Genomic DNA, 27,854 nt, shown 5'->3' on the forward strand with positions numbered 1-27,854 from the left:
GGCTTGGTCCGCTGCACAGCGTACCGGTAATTCGCCGGGTCTGGCAGCGCTGCGCCTTTGTTGAGGTTTTCCAATTGGATTTTTTAGATTTAATTGGACTTGATTTTGGCAATAAGAAAGGGAAGCCTGAAAAACGGAGATTCTGGCGAGGATTGGCAATGAGCAGCGGCCACGCCGGCTGCAAGCGCGCGCACAGCATCGAGGTTGAGCAGCCGCTGGAGGCGGAGTGCGTGGAGCACGGCCTGCTCCTGGTCAAGGGACGCCTTTCGCCCAAGTGCTCCTCGGCGCGGCAGCTGAAGGCCATCCTCGACCTGCCCGAGCGCCTGTCCCGCGAGCAGCTGACCCAGCTGTCGGCCGGCGGCGAGTTCAAGCTGCTCTTCGACTTGGAACGCGAAGATCCGCTCGAGGAGAGCTCCTGCCTGCTGGAACTGCGATCCTGCACCGCAGCCCGGTCGATCAGCTTCCGGTACCGACCGCGACGGAGCTCCTATCGGGTGCAGCCGCTCTACCTGCTCTGCCGGGACGAGGAGAAGCCGCTGGAGCAGCAACGCGAGCTGCACTCGCTCATCGATCTCAATCTGCGCTTGGTGCAGAGCATCTACGCCCACAAACTCCGGGCGGCCGGCTTCCCCAATCGCACGTTCACCCTGAACGGCCAGTGCTGCACCTTCCGCAGCCAGCTGACCCGTGAGCAGGCGCTGTCCAGCAGCGAGGACGAGCTGTGGCAGCACTTCGCCGGCGAGATCATCGCCTGCCCGCAGTGGGGCCACCAGCTGCTCCTCAAGTTCGTCGCCTTTGTGGGTTGCACGCGCTACGACGGCGACGGGGTGGCGGCCAGTGGTGACTCCTCGTACGCCAGCATCCGACGTCATCTGAAGGGACACGCTGCCCTCGGCGGCGGTGGACTGGCCCTCTTCGGGAGCGCCCACTTCTACGCCTGGCCCCGGAGCTTCGCGGAGATCGGCGACTGTGTGCGGAGCTCTGAGCGGGTGGACATCACCCGGCTGCCGGACGAGAGCAACTACCGGCGGACGTACGGCGGCGTCTACGCCAGCACCCTGGGCGCCGTCTGCCACGAGCTGGGCCACTGCTTCGACCTGGGCCACACCACCGAGGGGGTGATGGGCCAGGGCTTCGACTATCTCAATCGCGTCTTGACCGTGGACCAGCCCACGGAGCACTTGCCCCAGAGGATTGTGGAGTCCAGGAGAGCGGCAGCAGCAGCAGCAGCAGGAGCTGAGGGAGGGTCGGGATCCTCATCCACCTCCGCCGGTAATAGAGCCCGCTTCACCAAACTGAAACTGCAGAACAGCAGCCAACTGCTGGACAACTATCACAACCAGAGGCGCCACGATAGCTTCTACTTTGCCCGCAACTGCGCCGTCATACTGGCCCACCATCGCTGGCTCAACCTGGAACTGGAGAAGACCGCCGCCGAAGGCTTTGAGCCCGTCGACATCCAGCTGAATCAGGCCACCAAGGAGATCCTGTCCAGCAGGCCCATCCGGCTGGTCGAGCTGCGCTGCAACCAGAACAGTCTGGTGGCCCACTACGAGGAGTTCGAGCAGGCGTCCGAGTCCGTGCTCCGCTTCCAGCTGCCCGCGTCCCTGTGGCATCTGCTCGCCGAGCAGCGCACCCACTACGTCTTTGTCCTGACCACCAGTGGCGATACCAAGCGGCTTTCCTGCGACGCCTAGTAGTGCACGCGAGACCTGGTCCAATAAATCCAACCAGGTGAGTCACCTTCCAGCGCTGTCAAAATATGTATCTGAGATACTGATTTAGCTGCCGAGTTGAGGATCTTTAAAGAATTTGGTTTCTATCTAGGTCAAGAGAACTAAAAATAGCTAACAGTATTAGAACATAAGATTTTAGAATGCCTAGAAAAAAACAAAAACAAAAAACACTATGTTATTTTTTATATATATATTTTTTAAACTTTCCCCAAAAAATTCCAACCTACAGAACTCTCCCCTTTATATGGAGCTTCTTTATGGAGCTAATTTTTTGCAAAACCGTAACACCCCGTACAAGGGCATAATAACTTCAATAACTATGTTACGTTTCCTCAAACATAATTAAGTGGTTTTAGGGAGATAAGAGCACTGTGTTTTGTTTGAAATCAATCCAATTAGGCTGATAAACGTTCTGCCGAATAGATTTCCGTGCGATCCGAACAAATTACCTGATAAAACCCACCTACCACCGCTGACTCACACCTCTATTACCAACTTCTTGGTGACGTTCGGTTCCTAGTTTCCCAAAACCAAATTGTTACAATGGTGCCAATGGGAACAAGAAACACCAGTTCATAAAGATTAGCGCCAGGCACGTCATAATTTTTTGATTTTTTAAGAGCTGATAGCCTTATCAGTTGATTACTCATGAAATTCTTGATATTTCGAACTTAATTTTATTTCATTTGCATATTTCTGTATGTGCTTAACATTGCAAATACATTCTTATAGTTTTCCATTAATAAATTATATTATTTTGTTAATTTTTATATAAGCAATACTAAAATATTTATATGTGTGTAAAAAAACCGTGTTGATTTAAGTTAAAAATAGCTATTTTTCAAAAGACTTATAAGACTTTAAAAAATGTTTAACTGAAATATCTAGGTTTAAAAAATTGCAAGACTACCTCTAAAAATTTAAATATTCAAATTACTAAAAGGAAGTCTTTTGATCGTACACATTTTTAGAGTTTAAAGTGCAGTGATTTAGAAAAAAAAATTATTTAAATTTTAAAATATTTAAAAAAAATGTAAATTAAACATTAACCCATTTCTGATTTAAAAAAAATTACAAATATTACTAATACTTTTTATCTAAACTTGAAAAAGTGCAAGACTGCCTTGAAAAAGTTAATAATTTAATTTACTGGAAAGAATATTTTTGATAGTAGAAATTTGTTTGAATTTGACTTGCAGTGATCAAGAAAAATGAATAATTAAATTATAAAATATGTACAAACTAAAAGGCAGCCAATATAAACCCATTTGGGGTTTTAAAAAAATTAAAATATTATTAATCATAAGGAAATTTTTATAAATTGAAGTGTAAATTCAATTTAACGGAACACATTTTTGATCCTACACATTTTTTAACTTATTATAATATTATTGAAACCCTTTTAAACTTAAGGCAAGCTGAAGCTGCTGTTTTTGTGGACTTTTGTGCACCTTTTGCCCACGGTGCACAGTAGCTGCGATCGAATCAGGTTTTGCCAACTGCTGTTGCGTTAGTTTGCTCCCCTCGACTCGGGCGCTCTTTCGCTCGGCGGCGCTCAGCGGATTGGCTTGGAGCTAAGGCAAATGGGTTAAAGCTGCGACCCGGACCGCTCCCCCTGCATCCCCCGAGACGGAATCGAATCTTGGGGCCAGGCAAACTAGTAGGGCACTTGTGTTTCACTCTCCATTATCGCAGCAGCGACGGAGAACGTCGTTCGATAGCGACGACAATTGAAAAGCGAAAATACGAAAATACAAAATAACAATATTCAACGTCGGCTGGCCCCCGCGATAAGATAAACATCGATATTCGTGTTCGAAAACTAACCATTTTCGCACCTTCATTTGCAGATTTGTGGCCAGTCTTCGCTTGGATCGCCGTTGGGACGGAACAAACAGCACAACAGGAGCACACAATGGCAGCCACCGAGGGGTCCGCGCGAATCCAGTTCAAGGCGCTGAAGGGATTTCCGGCGATCGGCACTGATAAGCTGGAGACACAGGCCTTCCTCGCCGCCTCCAAGGAGATAGTAACCGTCATAGGTGATAACGACGCACCCAGGCCATCGGTTACCCACGTACACTCGTTACCCATTACCATTTGTCTTACCTATTTTCCAGAGAGCTTCGGCAAACTATTTACGCCCGTGATCAGCGACATGAACGGAAACATAAACGTAAGATCACCTGGGAGCCACGCTCCGAGCTAGCTAATTCACACGGAACTGAGCTTCCAGAGATCAATATTGATCTATATGGTGCAAGTGTACTGGTTTGGCCCTCTGTGTTCAGATCCAAACACAAATAGTTGCTTAGGTTGCATTTAAAATATTTAGTTATTCGAAGAAGTACACATAGCTATGGCCACACTAGTTTTTGCAACATGAATCGAATTTTTCTAAAAAAATTGTGAGATCAAGAGTGACCTCACCTGGTGCAAGTGTACTGGTTTAGGTGGAAACTTGGTTTTCCTAGCCTTTTGTCCTTAGATCCAAACAAATAGTTGCTTAAATTACTTTTCAAATATTTACTTATTCGAAGAAGTACACATAGCTTTGGTCACACTAGTATTTCAAACACAAACTAAGATTTAAATCTTCCCTTTATTGGTGCAAGTGTACTGGTTTACGTGGAAACTTGGGTTCCTTAGCCCTTATGTTTAAATGCAAACTTTCAGTTGCTTAAGGTCTTTATAAACATTTAATTATTCAAAGAAGTACATATAGCTATGGTCACACTTATATTTTCAACGAAGCCTAAGATTTAAATTCTCCCAACTCTTTTTTTCTGAAATTTTTTGGAGACTTCAGGCTTAAAATGTATGTAATCAAGGAAATTTCTCTATTGCTAGACTATCATCAAACATTACTTTTAAATGTGAACATTTGAGCAACTCTAATTTGTAGAATATAGAATATCAATGCAGTTTGTATTGAAAAAAATGTTAAATGTTTTTTTGAGTTTAATTTAGCTCTACAAATTGAAGAATTTAGAATTCTAAACTACAATTTTAAACATTTAAATTAAATTAACGATGGTTAATATTTTTATAGAAGGAAATTAATATATTTATTGAATGAGATTTAATCTCCAAAAGAAGAATTTGTTCTTGAATGTACCTAAGTTCTACCAATTCAAGAACTTTAAATACTTATTTACAATTTATATTTTATTTAAGCAACGCTTAAATATTTTATGGATGGCAAATATTTAACATCAGTTAATTTTTGACCAATTAAAGTTTTTTAGTTTTAAGGAAATATTTGTCTTGATGAAATATCTGAATTATACTTTTCGTTTTATTTTAGAAACTGACGAAAGCCTATGGGGCGGATGTTTTGAAGTACCAATATCTGGAGGATTTGATCGTGCTGAATGTGAACGTGGACGACTTCGCGGCCAACGCGCTGCTCTGGCTGAAGCGCGGCCTCCAGCTCATCTGCACCTTCTTCGAGAACATCTACAACGATGCCCAGGCCAAGGAGACGCTGAAGCAGCACCTGCAGGACGCCTACGAGCGCACTCTGAAGCCCTACCACGGCTTCATTGTCCAGAGCACAATCAAGGTGGGTGCACCTGATCGCCTGGGCTGCCATTCCTTCTAACGATCCATCTCCGCCTCCTTGCAGATCATCTACAGCTGGGTGCCCACGCGCAGCCAGCTGCTGGGCCAGGGAGCCGCCCAGGTAGAGAACATCGAGGTGCTGACCAGCTTCCTGCCCACGATGCGCGCCCATCTGGACGCGATCGATGCCCTGCTGAAGGCGCACAATCTGGACGATGCCCGGAAGGTGTGATCGGCGGTCACCGCACCGTTCTCTAGCTTAGCTTAGCTTAAATAGCTTATCCTACTTTATTATTTATGCCAATGTCCAAGTAAACCTCAGAGCCTTACTATACACACCCGCTGTTTGGCCCCTCACTTCGATTCCGGGGATCGGCGCACGCGGCGCTTTTGCTCACTGGACGTGGGCGAGCCCACGGCGGATGGCTGCTCCTCCGGCAGATCCTCCTCCTCCTCCTCTGCTTGGTGGTGGGGCACCGGCCGCTTGCGGCGTGGCTTACAGATCACAAAGTGAACCAGGGACACGATCACCTCCAAGCCCATCAGTGCGAACACGGCATTCGTGATGATGCGAAGCCACAAGCTGCGTCCGGCTGCAGACAGACGGAGGAAGACCATGGCGGGCAGCAGGATGCAGGGCGTCACTGTGAGCAGCAGCCACATGGCGGTGGCCCCGGAGCACAGGTTCACAGAGTAGCCGGCGTACAGGCGCACCGATTCGGCGGATACGGCCAGGATGTAGGCCACCAGCATGGCCAGGCCCTCCAAGTTCCACAACTGCTTCAGCTACAGGGCAATGGGACATGGCTTTATTGCGGATTGGCGGAGGGCGCACTGCCAGATGTAGACTCACGCGGATGAGCATGTGGATCAGGTAGCTCATGGCCCACACCATGGACACATAGGTGTTGGCCTGGAGCAGCATCTGGAGCACCAGGTTCGCCCGGTGCGGGGAGACGGAGTACGCCATTTGAAAAGGATTTCCTATGCCTCGTTAGAAGTCCTTGGGGGTCTTGCACTCCACTTCGGGTTGGAAATGGTCCACTGAGGTGCAGCGACTTCCAGCACTTTCGTCTGTTGTACTTTTCGTTGGTTGTCGTGGTAACGTAATCAGCTGGAAAGGACGATGCAGTGCTGAGTGCTGTGACTCCAGGGAAATCCTGCCGGCAGCTGGACTCAGGCTGGCTGCTGTCGCACTCAAAAAGGTCCTTGCGAAAGTTATTTTTCAGAGTACGAAATGAAAAGGTCACTTGATTGAACTTCTTGAAGTTTATATAATTACTAGGGTTCTAAAATCACTTAAATGTACTTTTGGGTGTATAAAAGTATGCTACGATTTATTTTTGAGTCCTTAGGTCGCTAAATACTCAGAAACAATTGTTCACTGCATACTTCTAGACGTCTGAAATTATTTTAAAAGCCTGAGTTGTGTGGCACCCCCAAAATCTTTTTATTTTAGAGATTTTTGAGTGGGCGGAAATTTAAAACTGCATTTGTTTGTATTTTTTAAATTTTTACAACGCCATTAAAATGTTTTTTTTTAATTCTAAGCGTAAGTTCTTGACCATAACTTTATAAGAATTTTTTTTTATTACAATTTCGTTTAAAAAAAGAAAAAAGCCTGAACAGTTTTAAGGATTTAACTTACTTTAAGTGTTTAATAATAATTTTGTTAGTTCTTATCGATATTTCGTATGAGTATTATGCTGCAATTTTTGCAACACAGGTCGATAGTCTCGAAAATTCCCGAAAGTTATGAAAATATAATAGTAGGCTATCTATGGGCCTATAAAATCAGTCTATCAAAATCAACAGAAAAGTGGAGTCGATTCCGTAGCTTTAAAAAGAAAGAAAACTTTTGCGAAAATGTTAAACCTTTACATGTTAAATATATTAAATGAACCAAAAACATTCTGGAAAGTACGTATATCCTTTGCCGTAAATTGTGCAGACTCATCGTGTGCTTTAGCATTACATTTCTCTGAGAAAGAAGTTTGTGCTTCAGTGAGTTTCGGGCATCTAATTTTGTAATAATTATGCTCATTTATTTTTTTACAGAGAGCACTTTGCCAAGGATTCGATTCGGAAGTTAAATAACTCAACTACCTTTACCACCAGCAAGATTGTGACTTCGGCGGTATTGGCACTGGTAGTATGAAAATTATTGGAAAAGCTGTTCGAGGAACACCTCGATAAATTTCATAGTACTAGGGCCAATAAAGGCCAGGACCTCGAGATTTGCAGTGGATTCGTGAGCCAAGGATTACAGAATACCGCGAGGAAACGAAATAAAAATTATAAATATAGAGATTTGAGTTTTGGTTGAATTTTTCAAAGGGTTTAATTAGTCTTACATTTTTTGGGCCTGGAATCGTACCAATTCATAAATAAATTGACCAAAAAAATAACAAGAGGATAGTTTTTTTAGGAGATTAAGAGCCGTTTTCCAAGATTAATTAATTTAATTCAAATACCCATCTTAAGTTTAATGGGCGGATGCGAAAACAGCTCTCTAAAGGCGAATGAATTAAGCGCGAACTAAGCGTATCAATTGCCAGAACAACCATGACATAAGCCTTAAAAGGGCAGAGCCAATCGAACGAAGGCAACCATTGGGGAGCTGGAGATCAGAGGACATGCAGCCGCAACAGGTGCGCTGGTGCAGCCTGCTGGCCATCGTCCTGGCCAGCACAGTACGCCACATGACCCTGGGCATCAACTCCAACGAGCGGCGCTTCCAGTGCCTGTTGCCGCGGCTGATGGGCCAGACCAACTGCTCGCCCTGCGCCGAGCTGTACGTCTTCAATCGAACCGCTGGCTACCGACGTTGCGAGCACGTCAACGGTCGCTGCTACCCACACCGCACCGTCTTCGCCAGCTCCCGCATGTGCGAGATCATATGCCAGCCGTACATCCAGCGACCCACGCTCCACGAAGTCACCACCCCGGTGCCCCCGGTGGTGGAGCCCTTCTTCGACAGCGACGAGGAATTCCAGTGAGGTTTCAACAAAAATAAGCTTCTTTTTATTCGGCTGGGTGTGGGAATGTTTGGATGGGTTGAATGGTATGGCAATGCGTAAAAAAATCCTTGAGGAGATTCGAATTCAGTGCGGCACACTCGTGCCAATGGCCACTTCCAAGGCGGTCACTGCAAGACGAAAGTATTGTTAACCATAATTGGCGAGGGCTACGGGCTAAGAACTTACGGAATCCGTGGTCGTGCTTGTACACCAGCGAGTTGAGCATCTCGGCCAGCGTCTGGTGGCACCGTATGTAGGCCAACTCGATCTCCACCACCTGGTTGAGGGCCAAATACTCCATGCTCCGCCTCTCCGACTCGCCATCATCGATGCCGTCGTCCGAAAGGGTGAAGTCCAAGCAAAGCGCATCGTTCTGGCCCAGGTAGCAGGCGCAGCTGGTCCACTCCATGTCCAGCACGAAGACCAGGTGGAAGAGCTGCTCGAGGGCGATGCGAAAGTCCCGAAACTCGTCGGTTAGCAGGCAGTGTGTCCTCAACAGCGACAGATAGCCGTCGTGCAGGCTCCTCAGCTGTCGGATGTTCTTGCACTGAGCAATCTGGAACTCAAACTGCTGAGCCACCGCCTGCATAATGTGCGTGTGCAGGCTGTTGATGAGGTAGATCAACCAAAAGCGCAGGATCTCCAGGCGGCGAATCGTCAGTCCCAGCAGATCCAGGGGTGCGTACGGGTTACCCCCCTTATGGGGCCGCAGGAAGACGAGATTCTCCAGCTTCCAGACGGCCCACTTGATCTTCAGCATCAGCCGCCACACCGAGTTGTATCCTTGCATATGTTTTTCCGCGAGGATGCCCTGCATGGCCACTGGCATGTCGTAGACCAGTTCCAGAGCCTCTAGGGCCTCGTAGACCTTGGTTGAGTTGCAGGTCACCTTGGATATGACCCGCACATGGAGGTTGTCGGCCAGTTCCGGGTAGTGGGGCATTAGAACCCGAGCAAGCTTAGAACTGAGCACTGAGTCCCGTGCCCAGTTTTCGGTGTTCTCAATGCGCGAGAAGAGCGCGGTGTAGTAGGGCAGGAGTAGGTAGTACGACTCCAGCAGCATAGTGTGCCGCAGGAATCGCACAGTCTCGCCCAGCTGCAGCTCCTTGCGATAAGCTCGCATCGCGTACTCATTCGCCAAGCACTGCCTCTTCCGCAGAATTTCGCGCAGTGCCTCTGGTATCTCTGCCTTCAGCTGGAGCGGAGTGGAGCGCTCCAGGCGGCTGAGAATATTAGCCAGCTGGAGTGGCTTTTTTGTCTGGCACAGGCGTTTTCGCTCTGCGATTCGCCGCTGCGCCGGTTGGGTAAATATGGCAAAGAGATCGAGATTCCTTATGCCCTGGACATTGCTGACCAAGAGCTTGTCATCCACTTGCTCTGGATCTTCCCCCACCTCCTGACCATCGCCCTCATCTGCCGGCACGGCTCCACAGTAAACTTCCACCTGGGCAAAGACCTGGGCGGCGAGTTCATCGTGCAGGGACGGCGGCTGGCTTTCGTTGCTGGTGGCCAGCATCTCGCCCAGAAGGTTTACGTTGGCCAGCAGGTCCTGCGTTTCACCGGACTCCAGGGCGTGCTTCAGCAGCAGCTGATAGATGGGGCACGCGTGCAGTTGCTTGAATTTCTCCACCACCTCCAAGCTTTCATCGGAGTGCAGAGAACGCCTGCGCACATAGCCACGCCGGTCCGCATCCTCCTCGACCCTGCAAAACAAAATGGTTAATGTGCGAGCTAGTCAAAGTTCTAAGCCTTCACCCACCATCTCTCCACAATGAACTCGTTCAGGCGATCCTCCAGCGTGGCTCTGCGCCACCAGCCATCGATGATGTTGCAGTAGCGCTTCAGGGTGACCAGCAGCAGGGCAGTGGCCAGCTTCTGGTGCAGCACCTGCGGCCTCGTATGGTTGTAGAGTCTGGATAGCAAATAGGCGCTGCGCAGGTGCGGAGGTCCGATGTTCAGGATGACATCCTCGGCCAGGTGGCGCAACAAACGCAGCTGCCGAAAGTGCACCCTGAATTCAATGATAAAACTGACTAGCGTATTCTTAGCGGGATCGCTAACGACTCGCTCCTCGTAAGCGATGAGCCGCTGGCTAATGGGCTGGATAAGATCTCTCAGGCCGTAGGCAAAGCACTCCAGGGTACCCGTTGTGCGGATGCCATCGAAGTGCAGCGTATGAGTATCGATGATGCGCCGCAGCTCCATCATGTCCTCCAACGCTGGCACCACATTATGTTGCAGGAATCCTCGAAGCGTGCCCTGCAAATGTTGGAGTTTATAGCCACAATCATCACATTTAAATATTGCATTCTTACCGCTGTCACAGTACAAATACTGACATTACTGCGGACACTGATGCGCCGCGCCGGCTCATCGAATTCGAAGAAACAACAGCTGGCTGGGCGCACAAACATGAACAGGATCTCCCGCATCAGGCAGGACTCGGTGGTGGTTTTCGGCAGTGGCAGATCCAACAAACCACGGGCGTTGCGGTTCAGGAGCTGCACGTAGCTCACTGCAAAATTGGCCATTGGAGTCGAGCTCGCGGGCAGGGCGAACACCTTAACATCACCGCGCCACCAGTGGGCGTGGATGGTCCGCGACAGCACGTTCGTATTTCGGTCACTTTCACGGTATTGGGTGGCTATGCCAGGCGGTTTAAGGGGCGCCAACTGAACCAATCTACTCATTCTCAGGTGACTGCCCTGGTAGCTCTGAAGGCTTAGTGGCAGCGGCTGGGTGATGCTGAAGTCGTTGCTCCGGGTGCCAGGCTCGTCGGGAACGGGCGGCAGGTAGCCGGTGCTTCCACCCTTATTCGGCATGGCCAATTGCATGGCCTGGTCGTATACACTGGCCATGTCCTGCGGGCTGCGCGAGGTGCCCACATTTTCTTCGGGCCTTAAAGTGCACGTCGAGTCGGAGTCCGAATCATCCGACCAGTCCTTTTGGAAAGAAGAAAGGTTAGTTAGTTGGTCTGCCCAAAAAATAGGGTTATATGATTAGGGTTTTCCAGAGGGCAAGGAGTTCCCAAGATGCTCACACTTAAGCTCTCCGAGCTATCGTCCTCTGGGGGCTCCAGGAAGTCCTCGCTCAGCAGCGCTGTCCAGTCCACCTCCGTTTCGGCGGGATTGATGGGTGGTCGACCGATGGCCGCCTCCCGTTCCTCCCGCTCCCTCTCGGCCGCCTCAATGTCGGCCATCATGGACAGTCGGCTCCGGTTTCTCACCACCCGGTTGCGCCTGATGTCGAGCACCGTCTCGTTGGACATGATGAGGAGGAAGTCCAGCATCGCCCAGCCCACTTCGGGCGTGGGATTACGTTTGATCTCCGGGCGAGCCAGTAGCCTGTTGACCAGCTCCTGGAGCGTGTTTCCAAACGAGGCCATGCCCTCCACCCGAAAGCGTTCCACCAGATCGTTCAGTCTGCGCCTCACCTCGTGGCCATTAGTGGTCCAGGTCCAGCGGTGGTCCTCGAATAGCTTTGCGACCAGCTGCTCCTTCCTGCGCAGCTCCCGCTGACTGGACTGCGTTAGTACCTGGATAAATTGGACTGCAGATTTCATCTGTTTTCGAACTTACCTCCGGAGCCGAGAGGTTCCTGACCAGTTTCCTCACGCCCTCGGCCACCAGGGCGTCGATCTCCGCTCCGGTCAGGTCCGCGCAATTCAGCGGCCTGTCCCCTTCCGCAACAGACGCCATTTCGCTCCGTTTTTGATTAAAAGCAAAATTAGGAAGAATGGCGCTCTCCTTGCAACAACATAGGTTCACATATTTATCGGCGCTGTTATCGATAGCACTGGTTCGCGGGCTAAATGCTATCGATATAGGGGTTTTGTACACGAACTGCGTTTCTGGAGAGGATCATGACCACAAGGGCGGCAGCTCCAACTCCATGTTTTCTTATGTAAGGATTTTTGGTTACAGCTGAAATAAAAACTGGAGCCACTTTCAAAACCGCGCAAATCGATAGGTTGATATCGAACCGAAACGTAAACAAAGTTATCTATTGGAATTCAATTTCAGGACGGGATCATGACCACCAGTGCGCCGCATCCTACCTACGTGATCCTGGGCTCCGGTGGCCACACGGCCGAGATGTGCCGGCTGACGCAGGCGCTGCTGCAGCAGCAGGACATCCAGCAGGCGGAGAAGTACCAGCCCATTCGCCTGATCCTGGCCAGCAGCGACTCCACCTCCGAGCGCCAACTCAGGCAGGCCCTGCCCCAGGCGTCCCAGGCAGAATTCGTGAAGGTGCCGCGTAGCCGCAGTGTGGGCCAGTCCTGGCTGACCACCATCTTCACCAGCCTGTGGGCGCTCCTCTGGAGCTGCTACCTGGTGTGGCGAGACCGCCCCCAGCTGATCCTGTGCAATGGACCCGGCACCTGCGTGCCCTTCTGCTACGCCGCCTACTTGTGGCGCCTCCTCGGACGCCTGCACTCGCACTCCAGGATTGTGTTCGTGGAGAGCTTCTGCCGCGTGGAGACGCTCTCCTTGAGCGGACGCCTGCTCCTGCCGCTGGCCGATCTGTTCGTGGTTCACTGGCCCACGCTGGCCACACGCTACGCGGACAAAAAGAACCTGCGTTATTTCGGGCGCATCTTATAACATTTCTCCTTTATTCACAGAACAAACAAATAAAATTTTAACTTCAAACATTAATGGATACAAGAGTATATAACGGAATGGCTAGCTTCAGATTTGGGTGGCATAGGGCGTGCAGCCCTAGCGCTTCTTTTTGGACTGGCAAAGGGAGCGGTGCGCCTCCAGCTGGTGGCCCATCAGCTCCTGGCCGCATTTGGGGCAGCCCACGGTCTGTTTGAAGAGATTGCGCTGACGGCGCTGCCGGGGAGTGAGCTCATCCTCGCTGGATAGCACCGTGGTTGAGTCGCTGGAGGAGCTCAGGTTTAGCTCGGCAATCTCCTTGTCAGTGTACCCGGAGTTGCGGAGAATTTGCTTAGAAGTTTGCGACTTTGTCTTAGAGCCGCGCGAACTGGAAAACTTCGAGGTGGAGGCACTGCTGGCCAAGTCACGGCCAGTAGAGTCGGCATTTGTCCGCACGCCCTTTGGTTTAAACGATGGCGGCTCCACGCGCACTGTGATGGTGCAGCCCTCGAAGTGATTCGCCAGCTGCGTACGCTTCATTTTCTCAAAGCAAATGGGACAGGAGACGATGTCGTTGTCCACATTGTTGGAGTAGTTCGAGCAACTGGGCTGCACAGAGTTCTCGCGCTGGAACTCCTGCAGCAGGGTGTCCTCGCCGAAGAAGTCGTCGATGATGGACTGATCGGCCAGCTCCGTGGCCGCTGTGAAACTGTTATTGGTGGCCGCCTCCTCATCGTCGTATTCGTCATCAATGAACAGGATATCATCCTCGGAAAAGATCGTTTCGTCCTCAAACACCTCGCGCTTGATGCACTGCGTGCGCTCAGCACTGCTCATGGTGTTCCTAGCCCCTGCCCTAAAGGACTGGTCGTTCGCCGGCTGCTCCTCATCGCTATCGCTGTCGGCCAGGTCTATTACGGGCATGGCCACATCTGCGACCATCACATCATCGTCGTACGATTCCCAGGTAACTATTTCGGTATCACTGGAGACACGGCGTCTCTTCTGGGCATTTTCTGGCTGGGATGTATCGTTTTCCTTTGTGGATTTGCCTTTTCCGAATCGTTCGAGACGAATTTGACGCAGCCGCGAGGGATCAGGACTATTATCGTTGGTAATGGGGTGAGCGTAGGTTCCACCGACGCTGTACCCCTGTCCGCCCATCTCAGCGGTTGCTTTCGAGCGTGAACCTGAACCTGTGGGAGCATTCTCTTCGTCACTTGTGTTGAGGTCGCCGAAGCTCATGATGTTGGCCCCACTCGGCTTAGCTGCAGCTGGTGGCTTGGGCATGGCAAATGGATCGGATGAGAGTCCCGGATAGGAAGTGGGCGGCACGGCGCCCACCAGATTGCCCAGCAGAGCTGCATTTGTGGCTGCCTTCTTGGCCGCTGGCTCACCCAGCGAAGTTCCGGCTGTGGGTGGCTTCTTGGCTGCCGGCTTGCCCAGCCAGTTACGTATGTCATCCTTGGGTGCAGCCTCTGGCTTGACAACCTTCTTGGCTCTGGACTTGGGCTCCGGCTTGGGTGGCTTCGATGGCTCACCCAGCTTCATGAAGGTGCCGCCGCACTCGCGCTGGTGCTTCGCCCACCACTGGTCACTGGGCCCGGGTGCCCGGTTGCTGGTCCGCTTCACATAGCCCTGGAATGGCGTGCGGTTCTGGCAAATGCCTGTGCAGCGCCAGATGTGGGTGCGATAGGCGTTCACCTCGTCGTGGAACGAGTGGTAAACGGTGATGTTGGTGCCCGCCACCTTGTTGATCGTCTCCATGATGCGCTTAAAGTTCGGTCCATGACCCCCGTTGCCCTCGCGGATGTTAAGGACAAAGCAGTAGGCGTGGATCATCTCGTGCTGGATGGATGGTAAGGTATAATATAGTTTACAGCTTGCATATGAATAAAGTGCAATGCTTTTAGAGTTTAATCCTCACCAGCAGCGTCTCCACGAGATCCTTGCGCGGACGCAACTTGAGCAGCGGCTCGCTCAGCCGGATGGTCACCTCCTTGACGAACCGATTGCCCCGCTGGTAGCAGATACCCGCGCACGAGTACATGCGCTTGCTCCACTCGAGGGCGACGGCGCCCAGGCGCTGCTGGAAGAACTTCTCGTCGAAGCGAATGAACATGGAGTAGATGTCCGGAGTGGGATCGACCAGCTCCCACTGCGGATGCACCAGGTTCTGCGTCTGGTTGAGATAGTCATCATGGCTTGCCTGGATGGCGCGTACTGGCGGCTTCTTCGGGGCATCGGCTCCCTTTGCGGTCTTTTTGTTTCCCATTGTGTTCTGCTTGGATAGAGAATGTATTAACAGACAGCTGTTGACACTGGCGCCTTGGTTAAACGAAATTCCAGGGCACTCACCGATTTGGACTGATTCTGGTTCGAGGGATAGACGAACTGGAGGCTGGTGTCCAGGTCGCTGGCTCCGTCTACGTCCCCCTCCTCGGCGTCATTCTCCTCGTCCAGGAGGGCCTGTAGCTTGCGGGCCAGCTCGTAGTCCGACTCCTGCAATGCCGTGAGATGCAATTACTCTAATCCTTGGACCAGGCCATACCCCCCGAATCCCCACTACGCACTTTGTTCTGCTCCGCAGCTACGGAGGAATTATTTTGCTCCTCCTCTGCGTTCAGCTGCGCGTGCAGCATCACGGCGAACAGGTAGTCGTCGCCCTCCGACATGGTGGACGCCTCCCTGCCAATAGTTCAATCTCGTCCAGAACTTGGGAAAGAGATCCGCGAAGATCAAGGAGCAAATCGAAAAAGAGAAGAAGCGAATAATGTTTGGCGCTTTTCGTGCAGGGTGGCCAGATTTTTTTAGGGGGAAATACAAGGCTTATCGAGTATCGATATGTTTTGAAAGAATGCTCGGGGCCTTCTCTAGATATTAAACTACAAAAATATCGCGAAGGAAATAATTTTAAACTCTACAAATTGACTTATTTTTAATTTAGTACTGGCTCATATTCTTCATTTTCACAACTCAATAAAACAGGGTCAAAATACGTTTTTTCCTGGGAAATGCTGTGTTTAAAAACTTTTTATTACTCAACATAGGGTTTGTACATTATTACTTGTAAATACCCAACGAATACGATTATTTTCCATAAAGCATTCAATTAAATTTGTATTATTTTTAGAGTAAATGAGAGAACATCGCATAAGGTCCACCTCTAGTTGCAGCGCTTTTTTCAAAGTACCGTTTTGAGTTCTTAGAAACGCGTTCATTTTTGGAAACGTTTATTCTGCGCATGCGCAGCATTTCAATTTCGTTCCCTTGCTGAAATTTATAAAAAATATGCCCCTTGCATAACTCCAAAGCCTAATCCTAGGCGGTTCCCATGAATTACTCGAATTTATTCGAAACCAGCGTGGTTTCAGAGAGGGGAGAAGGCTCGATCCCACAGATTAAAGCATCGATAGCGGATTATCCTATATGTGTATCGATGCTGCCTCGTCAACTTGCGGCTCACCATTGAAGTTCTGCGTTTCCGTTTCCGGAAAAGCATTCCAGCCGACGAAGTGAAAAGTTCGCGGAGCAAGTGTGAAAATGAAGTACATAAGCAAGCGCCAAAGAAAGCGGCAGAAGGGTGTCCAGTTCTCAAGCGGGCCTTCGACTGCGAGTAGCAGCGATGAGAATAGTTCCCAAGCGGAGCAGCCGAAGACATTTTCGCGAAAAGGCAAATCCAAACGGAGCCCGAAGAACTCAACCGTGAGTAGCGCAAGGGGTAGTCACCCTGCCACCTGTTTTCTTCACGAATCTTACATATTTTCAGGTTTCTGGTGCATACAAAACTCAAGAAGTTTCACCGGCCCCCGGTAAGTCAATCATTATATCAGCCATTCAAATTGGGCTCAAATGTCCGGCGTCATAAACAAATCGCGCGAGCATAAACAAATGACCCATTCGGAAAATAATACTGGGGGAATTTGCCTGGGGGCAGTTCGATTTGCTGAGCGTGGGATTGCTAGCCATAACAAATCCAGGCCACTTACTATCTCTTTTCGCGCATTCTTAAAATTTTGTGCAGAAAACACCACGTTTTTCAAAATGCTGGCGAATATTTCGGCCAGCGTTTTTTCTTTCCCTCTCGTTTCTATAACCATCTCGCTCTTGGTGTCACTAGTGTTGGTAAAGCGAATGCGACAAAAAAGAGCGTTGGGGCGGATTTTTTCTTTAAGCAGCATGCGGGCCAAATATTTAAAAGGTAATTCTTCGCGGCCAACATAAAGTTACATTTAAAATAAAAAATAAAATAAAATAATAACAAAAATTTTAACTTGACAAAATGGCTATTTTCAGAAGTTACATTTTCCCCTTTTATTTTTCAAGATTTAGTTTTCTCTCTGGATTCTCAGGACTTTTCAAAACTTCATTTTATTTAAAAAGCCCTATAACGCGAGCTCCATTAAAATAAGTTCTTCAATGCTTACTAATTCTTAATTATACTATTAGCTATTATCTTGATACATAATGACTTAATCAACAAAAAACATTTGCTCGAAGCTTTCTTACCTACGTACTTTGATATTTACTAATGCACCGCAAAAAAAGTAACCCAGCTTTGAGTGAAAATTGTACATCGGTCCAAACGAAATTATTACAATGAGCTTTTGAAAATAATCTTTACATTTGTTACTCTATATTTGTGTGTGAATATATTTTATACAGAACTCCCTGTTGTTTTATTCTAAGTTCCCTTCTTGCATTTACATATTCTTACATTAATGCTGGTCCTTAATTCACACTTCTAAAAAACGTTTGTATATGAGGATTAAGCCGAAAGAAACTAGGACATATCCCAAGTTTGTAATGCTGAATTTGGGTTTCCTTCCCGCCGCAGGTAATCGCCGTTTCCAGAACCAACTGGGCCCGAAAAAGTCGAACTCGCAGAGCAGCATCAACAGCCTGTCCAGCGGATCGACCATGACCAGGTACAGCAGCACCAGCGGCAGTAGCCACTCCTCCGGTGTGTTCAAGGAGGGCTTCCTCCGCGCCTCGAGGTACCACTTCCAGAATGCCCAGTCCATCACACTGGCCAGCTTCCTGGTCCCGGACGCAATCAAGCATTACGCGCAGAGGCATGTGAGATCGCGCACTCGCTGCTCCTCCTTGACCTACCGCGTAGTCAGTGCCCCAATCTCGCCGCCCCTTGATCTCGGCGAGGATCTCGATATGCCGAAAAAACCGTGGATCTCCGGTCAAAAGGAAGTGGCGCGCACCTCCGTTCTGTGTGGCCAAATGGACCTCGGACCCCTGATGCGCACCGACGGGCGGGCTGGCTTTCCGTCGCCGCCATTCTGGAGCAACCCCTATGGGCTGACCTATATGGATGCAGCCGACTCCGCGGAATTCGAAGAGGATATTTTCATCAGCCACAAGCTGAAGCCCATCGGCTACGAAATGCTTATGCGGGCCAAGCACAGGGCCCATCTGGAGAGGATGTACAACGAGGAGGTGGCTAAGCTTGTCCGGCTGGTGGAGACCACCAGGTGGCTTTGGGCACGCAACCGGATCGGCCTTTCGCTGGGCAAAACGATTTGGAGCGTCGAGCGCTCCGAGCTCGTGCCATTCCGATTTAACCATCGCTACATGAATCCGCCGAAGCAGGGTGCCACTAGAACCCATCCGCACGCCAATGGAAACCCCTTTGTGATGCCATCGGCTGTTGTCTGCGTTCCCGGACTTTGGTTTCGAGGCCAGCCAATGCAGCTGGGCTACTGGCAAGGCTGCTGGCAGCACTACTGGCCATCCTACTGGCCGCAACACAGCCGGGGTCGCCCCACCCACAATGAGAACTGGTGGGACAACGCCACCTACATAAACGCCATAGCCCAGATGGAGATGTTCCTGGTGAATCTCTCGCCGGTGGAGATCTACGCAGCCCAGATGTACGCCCTCCACGGCGAGCCGTTCTTCGACTCGCCCATGGGCAGGTGCTTCAGGGGAAGCCGGCAGACTCCTCCGCCCTTCGCCCAGTACCGCCAGGTCCCGCAGCCATACATCTATCCATCGGTCTACCCTCAGCCTTACGTCTATCCATCGGTTTACCATCAGCCTTACGTCTATCCATCGGTTTACCATCAGCCATTCGCCTATCCTTCTGCTGACCCACAGCTGGCCGGAAGACCTACTAGGGTCCATCCTAAGCAGGTGCGCCAGGTAATTTCGAAATAGTTTGTACAGGAATCGTATTTAATTGTCAGAAATTGCTCTCTGATATTAAATAGAGATGTACGCTTTAAGGTTCTACAAGGCCAAGGGAACATTTCCTATTCTCCGGCTTTCTCAAGGGTGTTTCTTTGCTAAAGCTGGCGAATACCTAAATGTATTTCATATCGATAAGTTACATCATTTTATTGTAATTTTAAACTAATTTCTACCTTTAAATGACTTAAATTGTTCAAAATTAACATTATGAAAGTTTAATTTTAAAGTATATATAGCATGTACTCTTGTTCCATCAAAAGTATTTAACATGCCTAATCTCTTTTTTCCCTAGCCAATGCCAAAACCTCGACCAGGACAGGATGGAACTCGCCCAGGAGGATCGGGTCAGGTAAAAGCTGGGGGAGCACTTAGGGCAAGTCCTGGTAAGGTCAGACTTCGACTGATTATCTCAAAATTGTGGATAAGTGTTTTGCATTCTAGAGTAAATAGATTAGAAATGATATTAAGAAGTGATGGGTTTTTATATTGCTTTACTTCTTTAAACCCATTTAGTGTAGAAGCCAATAGTTAGGTAATTTGAAAGTGTAATTTTGAATGTAGACCCAGAGAGAAATATTACGTTAATAGACATTTTGGTTACGCCTTGTTTCTAGAAATAATTCCCCTCTTTTTTCTCCGCAGAAAACTATGAATTGGGTACCAAGCCGACGAGTGGGGAAAATGAGTGCTCCACCGACAGTGGCTCCAGTGAATATGGGTGTCGTGGAATCAAGTCTGCCAAAAAATGTCCCCTCCACATCCGGAGATGATCTCACTCTTAATTTTTCAAACTTCCCACCGCTTCCAGCGCCTTCCAAAAAGGGCAGAAAAATTTGAATAACCCAAACTTGACTACAACATAGATAGTCAAATATAATAACTTTATAACATTTATATTCTATTGTTGTATAAAATAATACAATATATTTCTTTCGCAAGAAGTAAAGATATAACAACTGAAAAGTAGAATAGAGCTGATCTAAATCTCTAAAGATATAAAAACTGAAAAGTAGAATAAAACTGATCTAAATCTGAATTTAGATTCACACTTTCCAAAAAATACCAAATGAAACAAATAAATATTTTTTTACCACAACCACGATACCTCATTTGTAGAAATGGTTGTATAAATATGTAAAGGGATAATTTCTTACAGTTGACCAAATAATTATAAATCACCACATCATTATAATACTAACCAAATTTTGAATTAACATTTTTAACAATAAATTTGTGATAATTGAAAATAATTTGAACGGTCTTATTCATTTCTAAATAATGTAATAATACAAAACATTAGTAATTTGAAATATAATTGCTGAATTATTAAAATTATTTTGTAATATCTATTCGAAATATGTATAATTTTAAGGTGGGAATTTCAAGTTTATTTTTGTGTAATGGACTTTTCCTGTGTTCCTAAAATATCTAGCTTAGTCTCGAAAACAGTAGTGTTTAAAAATAATTTGTTCTTTAAGACTGGACTCGAAAATTCGTTTTTTTCTTTTAACGATTTGCTTGATTTCTTGGCACTCCAAAAACAGAGTTTATTTGGCTAAAACAAAGTATTTAACTACCAATCCTTTAATTTTGGTTAGTTGGTTATGAACAAAATGTAAGTCACAAATGTAATTGTCACATTTTTAGTTTCGATGCGTAAGGTCCATCTCTAGTTACAGCGCTTTTTTCGTATTAGCGTTTAGAATCCACAGCCCAAAATCGATGTGCGCATGCGCACCAGTTTAGGGGAATTTCGTCCCCTGATTTGATTTCGAGATGAAATATACTCATTACATAACTTCCCAATTTCATTACATAAATACCAATTTCAAGGAGTTGCAACGAATATATAATTTTTTTAAAAACTAGCTTGGTTTTAGGGAGGGGAAAGATCAGATCCCTAACCTGGAATAGCATCGATAACATCGATAGCCGATTATCCCACGTATCGGCGCTGCATTGCGGCTCACCACTGGAGCTGTTGGTTTCCGTTTCCGCAAAAGTGTCGGACTGGTGAAGTGAAAAGTTTTGGGAGTGAATTACTTGAAAAGAATCCAGTCGGAAGTAAAGTGATTAACCTCGCACTTTTAATATTATACCAAATTACCTTCAGTTTGGTAATACAAGGCTACACCAAAACAAGAAACCACAAATTCTCCGGCCACCGGTAAGTCAAAGCTATCTCATCAAATAAACATGAGCTCAATTGTTCGGCGTTATAAGCAAATCGAATGAATATAAACAAATGGCCTAATCGGAAAATAATACTGCGGGAATTTGCTTGGTGCAGTTCTACTTGCTGAGCGTGGAAATGCTATGCATAACAAATCGAGTAAAGTTACTATCTGTGTTCGTACATTATAATTTCATTGCGGAAAAAACTAGGGAAAGGCCCACATTCTTTTCCAATGTAATGTAATTGGCGAATTTTTCGTCCGGCAATTGTTCTTCCCCCTCTTTTCTATAACCGTCTCGCTCTTTTCAACACCAGTGTTGGTAAAAGATGTTTGTGACATTTGCCCATATTATTTCCTTTTCAGTTAAAATTATTTTTCTGGAAGTCGAATTTTAACTGGAGATTCTACCGCGGCCAAAATAATACTAATAATAAAAATAAGAAATGTCCATTTTAGGCCCTTGAACGAATATCGTTATTTGCGCCGGGTAGGACAGGGGATCTGGTGGCGCGTCCCTATTTTTGGGTCAAGTTAATTTTTATTTTTTACAAGTCAAAATAATGATTTTGGTACCTAAATTTTATCCCAAATTATAAAATACTTATTTTGTGATAACAGGATGCCTTGCAAACGTAGTAATCCAACTTTGACATTTTATATCGGTTTTATAATAATAAATTATTTGTTTGCTTGAAATTGGGGCATATTTTAAATTTATGATGCTAAATTTGGATTTGTTTCCCGACGCAGGTAATCGCTATCCCCGTTCCCAGGATCTGCTGACTCCGGAGAAGTCGAACTTGCCTGACTCAAGGTCTCGGAGCAATCAAAGTGCAGTGCAGGAAAATCGAGGAAATCCCTGGAAAACTCCGGTTGCTTTCTGTTCCTCCTAGGCATGTCATTTTCAGGCATCCCTAGCCAAGATGCAGATGTTCCTAGTGAATCTCTACAAGGTGGATATGCTTCTGGAAAAGCCTGCTGGCTCCTCCTTCGCGGTTTACAATCAGCCTTGCGTCTCTCAATGAGGAATAAGGGGTAGGTTCTGCCTGTATCCGACCTTAGGACGAACTTTTGAACTTCTCCTCGCTCTTTTAGGTAAAGACCTCTCTGGAGCGGGACCATACAGCTCGGAGTCCAAGGACGCCAACGTGATGTAGCGCACCAAGGGTATGGAACAGCACGAGACGAACTGGAGGCTGGTGTCCAGGTCGTTGGCTCCGTCTGCGTCCCCCTCCTCGGCGTCATTCTCCTCGTCCAGGAGGGCCTGTAGCTTGCGGGCCAGCTCGTAGTCCGACTCCTGCAATGCCGTGAGATGCGATTACCCTAATCCTTGCCTCCTTCCTTCTCTGCGTTCAGCTGCGCGTGCAGCATCACGGCGAACAGGTAGTCATCGCCTTCCGACTTGGTGGACGCCTCCATGCCAATAGTTCAATCTCGTCCAGAACTTGGGAAAGAGATCCGCGAAGAACAAGGAGCAAATCGAAAAAGAGAAGAAGCGAATAATGTTTGGCGCTTTTCGTGCAGGGTGGCCAGATTTTTTTAGGGGGAAATACAAGGCTTATCGAGTATCGATATGTTTTGAAAGAATGCTCGGGGCCTTCTCTAGATATTAAACTACAAAAATATCGCGAAGGAAATAATTTTAAACTCTACAAATTGACTTATTTTTATTTTAGTACTGGCTCATATTCTTCATTTTCACAACTCAATAAAACAGGGTCAAAATACGTTTTTTCCTGGGAAATGCTGTGTTTAAAAACTTTTTATTACTCAACATAGGGTTTGTACATTATTACTTGTAAATACCCAACGAATACGATTATTTTCCATATAAGCATTCAATTAAATTTAATTTTTAGAGTAAATGAGAGAACATCGCATAAGGTCCACCTCTAGTTGCAGCGCTTTTTTCAAAGTACCGTTTTGAGTTCTTAGAAACGCGTTCATTTTTGGAAACGTGTATTCTGCGCATGCGCAGCATTTCAATTTCGTTCCCTTGCTGAAATTTATAAAAAATATGCCCCTTGCATAACTCCAAAGCCTAATCCTAGGCGGTTCCCATGAATTACTCGAATTTATTCGAAACCAGCGTGGTTTCAGAGAGGGGAGAAGGCTCGATCCCACAGATTAAAGCATCGATAGCGGATTATCCTATATGTGTATCGATGCTGCCTCGTCAACTTGCGGCTCACCATTGAAGTTCTGCGTTTCCGTTTCCGGAAAAGCATTCCAGCCGACGAAGTGAAAAGTTCGCGGAGCAAGTGTGAAAATGAAGTACATAAGCAAGCGCCAAAGAAAGCGGCAGAAGGGTGTCCAGTTCTCAAGCGGGCCTTCGACTGCGAGTAGCAGCGATGAGAATAGTTCCCAAGCGGAGCAGCCGAAGACATTTTCGCGAAAAGGCAAATCCAAACGGAGCCTGAAGAACTCAACCGTGAGTAGCGCAAGGGGTAGTCACCCTGCCACCTGTTTTCTTCACGAATCTTACATATTTTCAGGTTTCTGGTGCATACAAAACTCAAGAAGTTTCACCGGCCCCCGGTAAGTCAATCATTATATCAGCCATTCAAATTGGGCTCAAATGTCCGGCGTCATAAACAAATCGCGCGAGCATAAACAAATGACCCATTCGGAAAATAATACTGGGGGAATTTGCCTGGGGGCAGTTCGATTTGCTGAGCGTGGGATTGCTAGCCATAACAAATCCAGGCCACTTACTATCTCTTTTCGCGCATTCTTAAAATTTTGTGCAGAAAACACCACGTTTTTCAAAATGCTGGCGAATATTTCGGCCAGCGTTTTTTCTTTCCCTCTCGTTTCTATAACCATCTCGCTCTTGGTGTCACTAGTGTTGGTAAAGCGAATGCGACAAAAAAGAGCGTTGGGGCGGATTTTTTCTTTAAGCAGCATGCGGGCCAAATATTTAAAAGGTAATTCTTCGCGGCCAACATAAAGTTACATTTAAAATAAAAAATAAAATAAAATAATAACAAAAATTTTAACTTGACAAAATGGCTATTTTCAGAAGTTACATTTTCCCCTTTTATTTTTCAAGATTTAGTTTTCTCTCTGGATTCTCAGGACTTTTCAAAACTTCATTTTATTTAAAAAGCCCTATAACGCGAGCTCCATTAAAATAAGTTCTTCAATGCTTACTAATTCTTAATTATACTATTAGCTATTATCTTGATACATAATGACTTAATCAACAAAAAACATTTGCTCGAAGCTTTCTTACCTACGTACTTTGATATTTACTAATGCACCGCAAAAAAAGTAACCCAGCTTTGAGTGAAAATTGTACATCGGTCCAAACGAAATTATTACAATGAGCTTTTGAAAATAATCTTTACATTTGTTACTCTATATTTGTGTGTGAATATATTTTATACAGAACTCCCTGTTGTTTTATTCTAAGTTCCCTTCTTGCATTTACATATTCTTACATTAATGCTGGTCCTTAATTCACACTTCTAAAAAACGTTTGTATATGAGGATTAAGCCGAAAGAAACTAGGACATATCCCAAGTTTGTAATGCTGAATTTGGGTTTCCTTCCCGCCGCAGGTAATCGCCGTTTCCAGAACCAACTGGGCCCGAAAAAGTCGAACTCGCAGAGCAGCATCAACAGCCTGTCCAGCGGATCGACCATGACCAGGTACAGCAGCACCAGCGGCAGTAGCCACTCCTCCGGTGTGTTCAAGGAGGGCTTCCTCCGCGCCTCGAGGTACCACTTCCAGAATGCCCAGTCCATCACACTGGCCAGCTTCCTGGTCCCGGACGCAATCAAGCATTACGCGCAGAGGCATGTGAGATCGCGCACTCGCTGCTCCTCCTTGACCTACCGCGTAGTCAGTGCCCCAATCTCGCCGCCCCTTGATCTCGGCGAGGATCTCGATATGCCGAAAAAACCGTGGATCTCCGGTCAAATCCTTTTGACGCGCACCTCCGTTCTGTGTGGCCAAATGGACCTCGGACCCCTGATGCGCACCGACGGGCGGGCTGGCTTTCCGTCGCCGCCATTCTGGAGCAACCCCTATGGGCTGACCTATATGGATGCAGCCGACTCCGCGGAATTCGAAGAGGATATTTTCATCAGCCACAAGCTGAAGCCCATCGGCTACGAAATGCTTATGCGGGCCAAGCACAGGGCCCATCTGGAGAGGATGTACAACGAGGAGGTGGCTAAGCTTGTCCGGCTGGTGGAGACCACCAGGTGGCTTTGGGCACGCAACCGGATCGGCCTTTCGCTGGGCAAAACGATTTGGAGCGTCGAGCGCTCCGAGCTCGTGCCATTCCGATTTAACCATCGCTACATGAATCCGCCGAAGCAGGGTGCCACTAGAACCCATCCGCACGCCAATGGAAACCCCTTTGTGATGCCATCGGCTGTTGTCTGCGTTCCCGGACTTTGGTTTCGAGGCCAGCCAATGCAGCTGGGCTACTGGCAAGGCTGCTGGCAGCACTACTGGCCATCCTACTGGCCGCAACACAGCCGGGGTCGCCCCACCCACAATGAGAACTGGTGGGACAACGCCACCTACATAAACGCCATAGCCCAGATGGAGATGTTCCTGGTGAATCTCTCGCCGGTGGAGATCTACGCAGCCCAGATGTACGCCCTCCACGGCGAGCCGTTCTTCGACTCGCCCATGGGCAGGTGCTTCAGGGGAAGCCGGCAGACTCCTCCGCCCTTCGCCCAGTACCGCCAGGTCCCGCAGCCATACATCTATCCATCGGTCTACCCTCAGCCTTACGTCTATCCATCGGTTTACCATCAGCCTTACGTCTATCCATCGGTTTACCATCAGCCATTCGCCTATCCTTCTGCTGACCCACAGCTGGCCGGAAGACCTACTAGGGTCCATCCTAAGCAGGTGCGCCAGGTAATTTCGAAATAGTTTGTACAGGAATCGTATTTAATTGTCAGAAATTGCTCTCTGATATTAAATAGAGATGTACGCTTTAAGGTTCTACAAGGCCAAGGGAACATTTCCTATTCTCCGGCTTTCTCAAGGGTGTTTCTTTGCTAAAGCTGGCGAATACCTAAATGTATTTCATATCGATAAGTTACATCATTTTATTGTAATTTTAAACTAATTTCTACCTTTAAATGACTTAAATTGTTCAAAATTAACATTATGAAAGTTTAATTTTAAAGTATATATAGCATGTACTCTTGTTCCATCAAAAGTATTTAACATGTCTAATCTCTTTTTTCCCTAGCCAATGCCAAAACCTCGACCAGGACAAGATGGAACTCGCCCAGGAGGATCGGGTCAGGTAAAAGCTGGGGGAGCACTTAGGGCAAGTCCTGGTAAGGTCAGACTTCGACTGATTATCTCAAAATTGTGGATAAGTGTTTTGCATTCTAGAGTAAATAGATTAGAAATGATATTAAGAAGTGATGGGTTTTTATATTGCTTTACTTCTTTAAACCCATTTAGTGTAGAAGCCAATAGTTAGGTAATTTGAAAGTGTAATTTTGAATGTAGACCCAGAGAGAAATATTACGTTAATAGACATTTTGGTTACGCCTTGTTTCTAGAAATAATTCCCCTCTTTTTTCTCCGCAGAAAACTATGAATTGGGTACCAAGCCGACGAGTGGGGAAAATGAGTGCTCCACCGACAGTGGCTCCAGTGAATATGGGTGTCGTGGAATCAAGTCTGCCAAAAAATGTCCCCTCCACATCCGGAGATGATCTCACTCTTAATTTTTCAAACTTCCCACCGCTTCCAGCGCCTTCCAAAAAGGGCAGAAAAATTTGAATAACCCAAACTTGACTACAACATAGATAGTCAAATATAATAACTTTATAACATTTATATTCTATTGTTGTATAAAATAATACAATATATTTCTTTCGCAAGAAGTAAAGATATAACAACTGAAAAGTAGAATAGAGCTGATCTAAATCTCTAAAGATATAAAAACTGAAAAGTAGAATAAAACTGATCTAAATCTGAATTTAGATTCACACTTTCCAAAAAATACCAAATGAAACAAATAAATATTTTTTTACCACAACCACGATACCTCATTTGTAGAAATGGTTGTATAAATATGTAAAGGGATAATTTCTTACAGTTGACCAAATAATTATAAATCACCACATCATTATAATACTAACCAAATTTTGAATTAACATTTTTAACAATAAATTTGTGATAATTGAAAATAATTTGAACGGTCTTATTCATTTCTAAATAATGTAATAATACAAAACATTAGTAATTTGAAATATAATTCCTGAATTATTAAAATTATTTTGTAATATCTATTCGAAATATGTATAATTTTAAGGTGGGAATTTCAAGTTTATTTTTGTGTAATGGACTTTTCCTGTGTTCCTAAAATATCTAGCTTAGTCTCGAAAACAGTAGTGTTTAAAAATAATTTGTTCTTTTAGACTGGACTCGAAAATTCGTTTTTTTCTTTTAACGATTTGCTTGATTTCTTGGCACTCCAAAAACAGAGTTTATTTGGCTAAAACAAAGTATTTAACTACCAATCCTTTAATTTTGGTTAGTTGGTTATGGACAAAATGTAAGTC

General features: G+C 46.8%; 8 protein-coding genes and 2 long non-coding RNA genes across 17 annotated transcripts; 7 read left to right on the plus strand and 3 right to left on the minus strand.

Moving 5' to 3' along the window:
• The first annotated feature begins 12 nt into the window (after positions 1-12).
• Positions 13-1,697, plus strand: LOC108026259 (uncharacterized). Its single transcript, XM_017097116.3, has one exon. It carries the CDS (start codon positions 159-161, stop codon positions 1,695-1,697), a length of 1,539 nt encoding a protein of 512 aa, XP_016952605.1. The 5' UTR covers positions 13-158.
• A 1,717-nt stretch (positions 1,698-3,414) lies between these two features.
• LOC108026275 (glycolipid transfer protein) lies at positions 3,415-5,634 on the plus strand. Its single transcript, XM_017097141.3, has 4 exons — positions 3,415-3,778; positions 3,857-3,912; positions 5,044-5,301; positions 5,365-5,634. Exons 1-4 carry the CDS (start codon positions 3,652-3,654, stop codon positions 5,530-5,532), a joined length of 609 nt encoding a protein of 202 aa, XP_016952630.1. The 5' UTR covers positions 3,415-3,651; the 3' UTR covers positions 5,533-5,634.
• A 20-nt stretch (positions 5,635-5,654) lies between these two features.
• LOC108026283 (transmembrane protein 17B) lies at positions 5,655-6,511 on the minus strand. The gene is made up of 2 exons (XM_017097152.3): positions 6,154-6,511; positions 5,655-6,086 (listed from the first exon to the last, which is right to left on the minus strand). Exons 1-2 carry the CDS (start codon positions 6,268-6,270, stop codon positions 5,655-5,657), a joined length of 549 nt encoding a protein of 182 aa, XP_016952641.1. The 5' UTR covers positions 6,271-6,511.
• A 287-nt stretch (positions 6,512-6,798) lies between these two features.
• LOC127011598 (uncharacterized) lies at positions 6,799-7,606 on the plus strand. The gene is made up of 2 exons (XR_007764713.1): positions 6,799-7,304; positions 7,359-7,606. It is a non-coding gene; the product is annotated as an uncharacterized LOC127011598 (long non-coding RNA).
• Positions 7,607-7,936: 330 nt separating this feature from the next.
• On the plus strand, positions 7,937-8,354 carry LOC108026597 (uncharacterized). The gene has a single exon (XM_017097580.3). It carries the CDS (start codon positions 7,937-7,939, stop codon positions 8,297-8,299), a length of 363 nt encoding a protein of 120 aa, XP_016953069.1. The 3' UTR covers positions 8,300-8,354.
• LOC108026589 (uncharacterized) lies at positions 8,302-12,104 on the minus strand. 2 transcript variants are annotated; one of them, XM_017097561.3, is made up of 6 exons: positions 11,899-12,104; positions 11,361-11,843; positions 10,636-11,262; positions 10,080-10,579; positions 8,507-10,023; positions 8,302-8,448 (listed from the first exon to the last, which is right to left on the minus strand). In XM_017097561.3, exons 1-6 carry the CDS (start codon positions 12,016-12,018, stop codon positions 8,405-8,407), a joined length of 3,291 nt encoding a protein of 1,096 aa, XP_016953050.1. In that variant the 5' UTR covers positions 12,019-12,104; the 3' UTR covers positions 8,302-8,404. The 2 variants fall into 2 exon arrangements, with proteins under 2 accessions (XP_016953050.1, XP_043949544.1); XM_044093609.2 differs by having other exon boundaries at positions 11,361-11,838; positions 11,899-12,006.
• A 33-nt stretch (positions 12,105-12,137) lies between these two features.
• Positions 12,138-12,978, plus strand: LOC108026620 (UDP-N-acetylglucosamine transferase subunit ALG14 homolog). Of its 2 annotated transcripts, none has more exons than XM_017097617.1 (2): positions 12,138-12,223; positions 12,343-12,978. In XM_017097617.1, exons 1-2 carry the CDS (start codon positions 12,212-12,214, stop codon positions 12,922-12,924), a joined length of 594 nt encoding a protein of 197 aa, XP_016953106.1. In that variant the 5' UTR covers positions 12,138-12,211; the 3' UTR covers positions 12,925-12,978. The 2 variants fall into 2 exon arrangements, with proteins under 2 accessions (XP_016953106.1, XP_043949354.1); XM_044093419.2 differs by having other exon boundaries at positions 12,161-12,289.
• Positions 12,903-15,750, minus strand: LOC108026610 (uncharacterized). Of its 2 annotated transcripts, none has more exons than XM_050889252.1 (4): positions 15,495-15,750; positions 15,280-15,423; positions 14,849-15,205; positions 12,903-14,769 (listed from the first exon to the last, which is right to left on the minus strand). In XM_050889252.1, exons 1-4 carry the CDS (start codon positions 15,594-15,596, stop codon positions 13,042-13,044), a joined length of 2,331 nt encoding a protein of 776 aa, XP_050745209.1. In that variant the 5' UTR covers positions 15,597-15,750; the 3' UTR covers positions 12,903-13,041. The 2 variants fall into 2 exon arrangements, with proteins under 2 accessions (XP_050745209.1, XP_016953091.1); XM_017097602.3 differs by having other exon boundaries at positions 14,849-15,202; positions 15,495-15,749.
• Positions 15,751-16,325: 575 nt separating this feature from the next.
• LOC108026026 (uncharacterized) lies at positions 16,326-27,404 on the plus strand. 5 transcript variants are annotated; one of them, XM_050889267.1, is made up of 5 exons: positions 16,326-16,626; positions 16,691-16,733; positions 17,759-19,068; positions 19,418-19,508; positions 19,768-20,297. In XM_050889267.1, exons 1-5 carry the CDS (start codon positions 16,465-16,467, stop codon positions 19,893-19,895), a joined length of 1,734 nt encoding a protein of 577 aa, XP_050745224.1. In that variant the 5' UTR covers positions 16,326-16,464; the 3' UTR covers positions 19,896-20,297. The 5 variants fall into 5 exon arrangements, with proteins under 5 accessions (XP_050745224.1, XP_050745222.1, XP_050745212.1 ...); XM_050889265.1 differs by having other exon boundaries at positions 16,327-16,626; positions 19,418-19,474; XM_050889255.1 differs by having other exon boundaries at positions 16,328-16,626; positions 17,759-19,077; positions 19,418-19,474.
• LOC127011597 (uncharacterized) lies at positions 21,130-22,964 on the plus strand. The gene is made up of 3 exons (XR_007764709.1): positions 21,130-21,292; positions 22,053-22,337; positions 22,398-22,964. It is a non-coding gene; the product is annotated as an uncharacterized LOC127011597 (long non-coding RNA).
• Positions 27,405-27,854: the final 450 nt, after the last annotated feature.

The sequence above is a fragment of the Drosophila biarmipes genome, chromosome X, assembly GCF_025231255.1.
Source record: "Drosophila biarmipes strain raj3 chromosome X, RU_DBia_V1.1, whole genome shotgun sequence".
Lineage (NCBI taxonomy): Eukaryota > Metazoa > Arthropoda > Insecta > Diptera > Drosophilidae > Drosophila > Drosophila biarmipes.